At 36.2% G+C, this 10068-nt stretch overlaps 1 protein-coding gene across 1 annotated transcript; it reads right to left on the bottom strand.

Moving 5' to 3' along the window:
• Positions 1-355: 355 nt before the first annotated feature.
• On the bottom strand, positions 356-9667 carry LOC141288513 (E3 ubiquitin/ISG15 ligase TRIM25-like). The gene is made up of 8 exons (XM_073820668.1): positions 9048-9667; positions 8636-8731; positions 8303-8536; positions 7538-7697; positions 7350-7397; positions 6784-7133; positions 4154-4179; positions 356-690 (listed from the first exon to the last, which is right to left on the bottom strand). The coding sequence occupies exons 1-8, from the start codon at positions 9618-9620 to the stop codon at positions 534-536; spliced, it is 1644 nt and encodes a 547-aa protein (XP_073676769.1). The 5' UTR covers positions 9621-9667; the 3' UTR covers positions 356-533.
• Positions 9668-10068: the final 401 nt, after the last annotated feature.

Here is a 10068-nt window from a genome sequence, read left to right as displayed (position 1 = left end):
ACCGAGGTTACGAAAGTAACCGAGTACGTTTTGTAGCATTGTTTTAAATGGATCTCATTAGTGTTATCTATGCAGTGCAGCAGTCTGTGGCCTCAGATGACACAGAAACCTGACAAACACAAAGTTTAATTCTGTTGAAAGGGAAAATGTTTTTGACTAAAATATTTTGATTTTGACCTGGAAGTCTTAGATTATGTTTATAGTTGTAAATGAAAAGTTGAACTGTCTCATCAATTGTTAGCAATCAAGAATAACAGTAAAAACTAAACGATTGATTTTAATCTACACAAACAGCGGTTGAGAAAAGCCCAGAAACACATGGTCACTCAGCAGGACTCACTCACACTGATCTTACTGTCTATATGAGGATTTATTACACATTTATTCTGATGTTATTTCACTGACAGAAGTTCAGCTGCAGTATTAATGTCATGAACAGAACACAAGAGACTCTAAAACATCTCACTGTTACTGATTCATCATGCAGCTCAAAGCATTATAGGTAGAATCTCTCATCAGTCTATTCTGATTCATCAACACAGTTTCACTGATGATCCAGAACCAACCCAAAACCCAGGATAGAGCGGCTGAGTGAATGTGGTGTGGACTGTGTGGATGAGGCTCATTGTGTCAGAGACGCTGTAGAAGGACAGAGTTCCTGCACTGTGATCCACAAACACTCCTACAGATCTGGCCATTAAAAATGCGTCTATTTTCACGCGGCAGCCTGCAATTCGGCACGCGTGGGCACGCGTCCTGCCGCAGCGGCTTTTTTAGATTTTTTTACAACGTTGTTGCACTTCATATAATATCCACCAGGTGGCGCAAGGAACAACATTCTGTAGCCAAACACCATGGCCAGCTCTAGGGGGCGTTGGTCACAAATACCAGTACAATAGTTCAATGATTCCTCTTTCCTGAAATTATGGTTCAAACCAATAGCAAAAAGATAGCCTATTCATAAGCAGGTGCAGTTGTATTGTTATTTTGTTTTCTTTCTTTGTTTTCCTGACGAACATTTATGAGACTGCATCGGAAACAGAAATGTTAATTTCGGTTATTTTATTTCTCCAACCGACAACTGACGTAAACCGCTAAATTCATTTTCAGGGATTAATTATACACAAGCAAGAAGCAGCATAAACATCAGAACCTCACGTGCAGAGCTTATGCACAGAGAAAAACCCAATAAACCTATATATAATAATAAATAAAATAGGCCCACATAAGAAATATATGTTTTTCTTTTCTGAATGAATAATAATTTAACAAATTAATAAGTAGCAAGCCTATATGCAGAATTTTAGGCAATTTCTGTGATGCGCCCTTAAACCAGCATCTTGTTTCCATTTTTTTTTTTTTTTACAAATAGCCTACGCGTTTTTTTTTTTTAGTTTTTTTTTTTATTTTTATTGTGATTGTACACAAATAACAGAAATATGTAAAATATCATAGTTTTAAGCAATGCCGTACTCTTGAACGAGTATTGTAAGCTGTATCCACTTTATTAAGGGGAAAAAAATCAAGTGATCCTGACGGCGCCGCGGGCAGTTAAATTACTCGACAACTTTCACCTTCAGAATAAAATACATTAGGCTATATATTTCATCGTTTTAAAGCAACATCAAATTAAGATATGCATGTTTAAGAGGTAGTTCGTCTTTTTCTTTTTCTAAGATACACAATTTTAGATACACTGACAATTAATTTGAGAAGAGACAGATAGAAATGGGAAGGATAAATATAAACTACAGTATTTTTGCGATTTTGGTGCTTAGAAATTTATTCTAAGCGGGCCGCGGGCGAATAATATAGTTAATATAGCGCGGAGCGGGTGGATGCGGAATAAAACCTCGTGGAAGCGGGACTGGAAAAGCACTTTGTTATATCCTATAGACTATTTAGATACTTCATCATCAAGCAAAAATTTATTCATAAGCAGGAGCAGTTTTATTATTATTTTCTTTCATTTTTTTCCTGTTGAACTTTTATTAGACTGCATTGAAAATAGAAATGTTCATTTCTGTTTTTTTTCCAAACGACAACCGACACGTTTAGTTATTATTAACGACAAGATTGTGTTAAATTACATTTAAATTGAAACGTGGCTGTGACACATTAATAACAGCTAAATTCGTTTTGAGGGGTTAATTGTACACAAGCAAAAAGCAGCATAAACATCAGAACATCACGCGCAGATCTTATGCACAGAGAAAACCCAAAAAAGCTGTATGTAAAATAAATAAAAATGCCCATATGCGAAATATAAATTTCTTAATGAATAATAATTTAACAAAACGAAATAAAATAAAATTAATAAGTAGCAAGCCTATATGCAGAATTGTAGGCAATTTCTGTGACGCGCCCTTGAACCAGCATCTTGTTTACATTTTTTTTTTTTTTTTTACAAATAGCATACACATCTGTTTTTTCATTGTGATTGTACACAAGTAACAGAAATATGTAAAATAGCATAGTTTTGAGCAATCCCTTACTCTTGAACGAGTATTGTAAGCTGTATCCACTTAATTAAAGGGGGGAAAAAACGTGATCCTGACGGCGCCGCAGGCAGTTAAATAACTGGACCACTTTCACCTTCAGAATAAAATACATTATATATTTCAGCGTTTTAAAGCAACATCAAATTAAGATATGCATGTTTAAGAGGTAGTTCCTCTTTTTCTTTTTCTAAGATACACAATTTTAGATACACTGACAATTAATTTGAGTAGAGAGGAATAGAAATGGAGAGGTTAAATATAAACTACTGTTTTTATAGAGTTAAAAATTAATTTATTTATTTATTAGTATTATTACTATTATTATTTTGATTTGTTTTTGCGATTTTGGTGCTCAGAAATTTATTCTAAGCGGGCAGCGGGCGAATAATATAGTTATAGCGGGAGCGGGTGGATGCGGAATAAAACCTTGTGGATTCGGGATTGGAAAAGCACTTTATTGTTATATCCTGTAGACTATAATTCATCATCAAGCATGGGCGTTGGAAGCAAAATAAATGTGGGTGGGTCCTCCCCCAGAAAAATAAATTCTTTAGTATATGCCATTTTCTGTAGTCTGGTGCCTTTTATTTAATTTTTTACACAATGCAAATACTCCATATTTACAAATATTACAAAAGACGGCTGTTCTGCAACATTTTCAGTGGCGTAAGTGATAATACGAGTAACCTATCGTTTTTGACGCGGGAGACCCGAGTTCGCATCCGCCTTATGGTGAAATCATTTTCGAAATCGTCTCCCTTTTCACTTATATCACATCGGAAAGGCATTTGTTTATTTGTTAGTTAATGAAATAATTGAAAAGTTGAAATAAAGTATCAACTAGGGTTAGGTCACCTACCGTAAGTGTATCTGAGCACTATACTGTACTTTTAGGAGTGTTAATAATTAATTTTATTATTATTATTATTATTATTATTATTATTATTATTGTCTTTAGATTTGTTCTTACATTTTGATGCCGTACATTATTATGACGCACTGTCCATGCAGTTTTTTTTTTTTTTTTTTTTCTTAAAAACTAACTGAAGTGAAAGGGAAGAAACCCATGTAGATTTGGCCTAATGTCCATAAATAGGCTACTATAGCCTAGTATTATATCCTAATATAGAAAATAATTTAGACAAATAAACAGAAGGCTCACTTTTGAAAACAATAAAGCTTAGCCTATATGACTGACAACGAATACAACAATTGTTAAGTATCAAAAGTGCTCCAGTGAGTTATGCAATTTTTTTTTCACCTTTTTTTCTTTTTCTTTTTCTTTTTTAAAGTGGAAAAGTAGTTCTTCTATTTCGGAGAAGTTCATTAAGTCTGTCTCTTAACAGCTTCCAGTCACGAACTGCGGGTACTCCGACCAACGATCAGTAAAAGTTTTTTTTTATTTTTTTTTATTCATCTTTAAACAGCTCCGATTTACATCATTTTAGCCTGGAACTAGGCTTAAGTCTGTTCTGGGAAACCAAAGGGAAGTGTATTTTTTTTAATCAGTTTTCTGAAAAGTAGCCGTTAATGAGGCATCAGAGTTAAGCGGCATGCAGTATAAAGAGCGAAATGTTTATGAATGGCAGAGTGGGGGTGGGGTGGGGTGTTGAATGCTGTCTGTTGCCTTGTTGTAATCAACATTTGGAGACTTGGGGGTGCTGGGGGCGGATTCCGACTGCATTCAGTTGCATTTCGAATTCAGCATTCAAATGCATGCCAGGGAGAAGGGGAAAGCTTTCCTCACACGCTCCACTTTTTTCAAAACATTAGTGTCCAACCTGACACGCGGGTCAGTGGATAAACAACCCGAACCCGACCGTTTTCAAATAACCCACCCGCAACTCGGACCGCAGAATAAAAAAAATAAATATTGTACCCGACCCGCCTCCTGACCCGTATGTTTAATACTAAAGTGATTAAGCTGGAGATGCAGTCTGAAATATCCCGACATCAGAAATCCATTGGTGTACAAGCTAAAAAATAAAATTAAAATAAAACAATGTGTCCTGTTGTAAAGTCGTTGCCGTATTGTTGTGTATGAAGTTCAGATGTTATTATTTTAAGAAATATATATGTTTTAGGATTCTCCTTATTTTTGTTTTAGACATCCATCAATTACGGTGAATAAAAAAAATTCCGCGCTGGTGTAAACAAGACTTTCGCTTCTACTTTTGAGACCGGTGTTCTGACGTTTTTCTAAAAAAAAAAAAATAAGAATTCAAAATTTATTGTCATAAAAACAGAAGGTGAATATAATTCAAAAATGTTAAGTATTTGCTGATTAAAGAAAACATGAAGGATGCCGCTTAATATTTGGCTTTTACGTGAACTTTAAAGCATATCCCTCATTCCATTTGTTTTATTTGTTTTGTAATCTTTATATTATTTTCGTGAAATGTATTTTTGCTCAACATGCATTTCTCGTGGCCACGAGTTTAATGAATAAACCAACCTGCGTGACATTAGTAACCCAGAATTATTTGAGATTTCGTTTTGAGTTAAGAAATTGTTTGCCTATATTAATTGTTATAGAAATTAATACAATATAAAATAATTATACAGGCGATGCTGTATATGCTAATGCTGTCTGTGCGCAATGTAGACAGCTTTCACAAGTGTTTACATGTATTACATGTTGGCCTCAAATTAAATAGCCCTGCAAGAAACATTTCATGTATCCCACAATCTTGTCCATTGACTGACCTTCTTTTTTTCCCATTATATTTGTATTATTCGTTTGTATTCGTTATTTTTTCCTTCATTTTGATCTCGTTACATAACATTCTGAATGTAAATGATACTGTAAAGGTGCTATGACTGGGGTTTTTACTGGAATGCAGTATAAAGGTTAAATTTAACATATATTGTATTTTATTTAGTCTAACTAATAGACAAATAACTGAAGAGTGAATCATTCACATAGTTTCATTTGGAAATAATTTATCGTCACACAGTAAAATAGGCCTACATTCCTTCTCTTAACTAAAGAATTGAACATATAAAATATGAATTGAACATATTTTATTTTGTTTAGTCCAATTAACAGACTAGACTATATAAATATTAAACTGTTTTACTGAGAAATGAATCATTCACGTAGTTTCATTTGTAAATGAAAACATCATGTATCGTCACACACGGGGATAAATACAATCAAAAAGTCAAAACGTAATTGGCATAATTGTCAGGCGTTAAAAATAAATAGCCCTAACCAGGTATTGAAATAATAATAACCTATAATAAGAATAAATAATAAGTGATTTAGAGCTATCTACTTTTTTCTTTATTGTGAATCGCTTAACCTAAATAACTTTATATATGCTATTTGGCATATATTTAGCAAATATTGTGAACTACAATTATGCCAATAAAGTTTTGACTTTATGATTGTATTAATGCCCGTGTGTGACCATACGATTTACAAATGGAACGTGAATGATTCACTCGACAATGAAACACTATATAGGTTATAATTAGACTAAAAATGAATATATGCCATATAGTATAATCAAAGCTTTCATGGCATGTCAGCATTTATCATTTAGATTCGGAATGTTAAGAGATCGAAATTAAGGGGGACATACTGAATATAAACGAATAATACATTTATTACAGAAAAAAAGGATCAATTAATGGATAAGACTTAAGGATGCATAAAATGTTTCTTGCAGGGCTATTTAATTTGAAGTACTTGTATGTAATAAATTCTTGATAAACTTTTGAATGCTGTCTACATCGCGCACAGACATTCGATTATACAGCATTGCCTATTGTTAATATATAACTTAATATTGAATTAATTCCTATAACAATTAATAAAAACATTTCTTAACTCAAAATAAAAAATATTAATAAACCTATCTCTGATAATCCTGGGTTATGGTTACGCAGGTTTGTTTATGCATTAAACATAAGGATGTCGTTACCTCGACAAAATAATCTTGTGGCCACGACATAATATGACATTCCCAGGAATTAATATCTCGTGGCAATGACAAAAAGTAATATGACGTTCCTACGAATTCATTTGTGTGGCCACGACAAACATAAGTGAACCGAAGGTGTCCCCTCCAGGTTACCGTACCTTTTAGTTTGCAGCAATGTTTTCAGCCTGCTCCAGTCCAGTGCGTTACATGACTGCCCCCTACTGATCATGTCTTTCCTATGTCATTGTATTTTCCGTGTTCCTTTGGAATACACCGGCGTCACGCGAGACCACTTTACTTCCCGCGCGCATTTTAAATGGCCAGATCTGTATTCTACTGCTGATGGACTTTACAGGGAGATCAGTGAATATGTTATTGTGTCTGAATGAGTATCTGGAGCGAGTGCAGTACAAACTCCAGGACTGATCATTAGATCCAAAGAAACACTCATCACCCTGCCCCTTCCTGCTGATGCTCTTATATGACACTGATATAAACACACCTTTATCTCCACTCCACTCAATCTCCCAGTAACAGCGTCCACACACACTCTCTCTACACAACACCTGAAGATAATAATCAAATCTGTCTGGATGATCAGGATACGACTGAACTGTTTTGGTGAAAGTAATCACTCTGTTGTTCTCAGACAGACAGAGGAGTTTATCCACTGTGTTCAGATCCAGAGTGAGCTGATGGGAATCTGATGGAGATAAAACACATCAGAATCAGGAATTATGAATCTGTTTGATCTTTTCATGTAGCTGAACTCTTCATGTTCAGTGTATCATCAGTATCTCAGTACAGATGACCAGATATCCTGTGCAAATCATCATTTACATCAGCAATTAAAAACCTTCTACAGGAAGAACATGAACACATTCAGTGAGTTTTTCTGCTTGTTTTCTTACTGACTTACATTGTAGGAAGTCCTTCCTGGTCCTGGGAACAATGTTGGTGAATGTGACTGTGGAAATCAACAGACATGAACAGCGTGATTCTCATGATCCTGCATCCATTTCTAAGACATTTCTAATATGATGTTCTCAATAATATGAGATGATGATGGACTCGTTTCTGAGAGCAGATGAATCTCCAGGACTTTACCTCTGTCTGAGATCTTCTTGAGCTCCTCTTTGCAGAAATCCTCCAGTTTGTCTCTCAGCTGATGAACAGATTCTCTCAGAGCATCAAAAGAGACGAGAGAACTGAAGGGATCATAATTTCTGTCTGTAGATTCAGGAGGTGCTGAGAGAGACTGGAAACTCTACAGAAAACAGAAATCAAAACTCATCAGCTCCACACTTCACCCAATAACCTGCACCAACATCAGATTTGACTGATCTTTAGTAACTCACCTCAATCCAGCACTTTCACAGCATCAGCTTCATTCTTCGTATGATTAGATTGACCATTATTTATAACTTTAGAGCGGTTAAGGACCCTTAAGACACGCTCAGGTTTGGTTTGGTTTCAATACACTGAAGCATTGCTAATATACAGCCTGACTTCATGTTTGAGGTCTTCGTGGTTAAATTCATCAACGTGTTACAGGCAAATAAAAATGTATTTTATTAGGTTTGAGGATCACCTGATCCAAGTTTAATGAACGTTACCCAGAATCGGTACTATCAGGTTTACTGAATTCACCATGATGTAATAAATCAGAAAGAAAAATGAGGTAAAAAGATTAAATATTTTGAACTGTTGGTGGTGCTAGTGGAGTTAGACAGCTAAATATATCTTCCAGCTCAAGCACATCAATGGAGTCTCATTGTAGGGTTGAGTAGATTTGCTCAGGAAAAGCAGCTGAAAGCTAAAATTAGATTGACTATTATTTATAATAATCCTGTTCTTCTAGATCTCTGTTACCTGCAGGAACTGGATGTGATCCTGTGTGTGTGAAAGCTGCTCCAGCTCAGCGTCTCTCCTCCTCAGATCATTGATCTCCTGCTCCAGTCGCTCCAGTCGTCCTTCAGCTCGACTCACTGCTCGCTTTTCCTGATCTCTGATCAGCCGTATCAGCTCAGAGCGGCTTCTCTCAATGGAGCGGATGAGCTCAGTAAAGATCCTCTCACTGTCCTCCACTGCTGTCTGTGCAGAGCGCTGTTAGGACACACAGTGATTCAGGCTTCAGTGGGACTGAAAGAGACAAGAGAGTCTGAACTGAGACTGAGACAAACTTCTCTTCTTCTCCAGACTCACCTTATGAGACTCCACAGCCTCTCTCAGCTGCTGAACATCTTTCTCTCTCTGCTGGATTCTCTGCTGGAACGTCTTCTGCGTCTCCTTCAGCTGCTTCTGCAGGACAAACGGATGATAGTGAATGTCACAGAAAACTACTGCCACTAAATCATCATCTGAACAGATGAATCCAGTAAAAGTAGAGCTGATAACTAATGGTTGTAGGTTTAATCTCCAGAAGTCATGATCAGTTACAATCATAATACATGAATTCACACTGAAAGCGTAAGCATTTACAGTATCATGAAAGTGAAACTGACATAGACGTAGAGATTCCCACTGACAGTGTTTCCATTTAATTAAGCAGAGGCTCTACACAGAAAATAAACAGATCACTGCACTGAGTATTAACTTGATCTCTAGTTTTAAATACCTGTTTCTCTGTCCTCTGTGCTGCAGCTGATACAATGTCATGGTTTTTATGTTCAATAATCGTACACAGCACACATATACATTTCTGATCAGTGCGACAGAAAACCTCAAGAATCTTCTCATGTTCCTGGCAGATCATCTCCTGCAGTCGTCCAGTGGCATCAGTCACTTTGTGTGGTTTACGTGAATGAAACTCCTCATGACGGTCAAAATGAGTTTGACAGTATGATTCCTGACACACCAGACAGGACTTGACTGCTTTGTATTTTCTTCCAGTACAGACGTCACACTCCACATCTCCAGCTCCAGCGTCACAGTCAGCAGGAAGTTTGGTCTTCTTCAGTTTCTCCACCACTTCAGCCAGCATGGTGTTTCTAGCTAAAGCAGGTCTTGGACTGAAGGTCTGTCTGCACTGAGGGCAGCTGTAGACTCTCATCTGATCCTCCTGATCCCAGCAGTCTGTAATACAGCTCTTACAGTAACTGTGTCCACAGGAAGTGGTTACTGGATCCTTCAGGAGATCCAGACACACTGGACACAAGAACTCATCCTGAGAAACTCTTGCTTCTGCCATTTTACTGCACGAATACAGAGACAGAAACACACAACAGCTCAACTACACTTCAGTTTCTCTTTTCCTGAAATCATGTGATTCCCGTTTCCTGGTTCTGTGTTTGAGTCACGTGTGCAAAACAAAAGTGTCTGTGAGTCTGTAAAGCAGATCACACACACACACACACTGATTTCCATGTTTTATGGGTTTATGTTTTATGTAATGTGCAGTATTTTCTACTGTAAAAACGGTATTTATATTCAAATTTATTTTATTAGGATAAACCCCTTGAGATGCAACATCTCGTTTTCAAGGGGGTCCTAAAATACATCACGACCATCACAAAAGAACAATAATAAAATAAACAAAAGTACAATTATACATATTGGACAAACAAATACATACAGAACCACAAAAAAAAAAAAAAAAAAAAAACACAATAATAATAACCGAAATATACCGAACTTTA

Source organism: Garra rufa, chromosome 16 (assembly GCF_049309525.1).
Source record: "Garra rufa chromosome 16, GarRuf1.0, whole genome shotgun sequence".
Lineage (NCBI taxonomy): Eukaryota > Metazoa > Chordata > Actinopteri > Cypriniformes > Cyprinidae > Garra > Garra rufa.
This window is presented reverse-complemented; position numbering and strand designations above follow the sequence as displayed.

Excerpts from the sequence above, each read along its gene's own strand:
- LOC141288513 (XM_073820668.1), bottom strand. The coding sequence starts at position 9,620 with ATGGCAGAAGCAAGAGTTTCTCAGGATGAGTTCTTGTGTCCAGTGTGT. Across the intron at positions 4,180-6,783 it reads ACATATTCACTGATCTCCCT|TCGGAATCCGCCCCCAGCAC; the intron begins GTAAAGTCCATC and ends AACTGAATGCAG. Across the intron at positions 691-4,153 it reads TCCGCCCCCAGCACCCCCAA|ATCTGTAGGAGTGTTTGTGG; the intron begins GTCTCCAAATGT and ends TTTAATGGCCAG.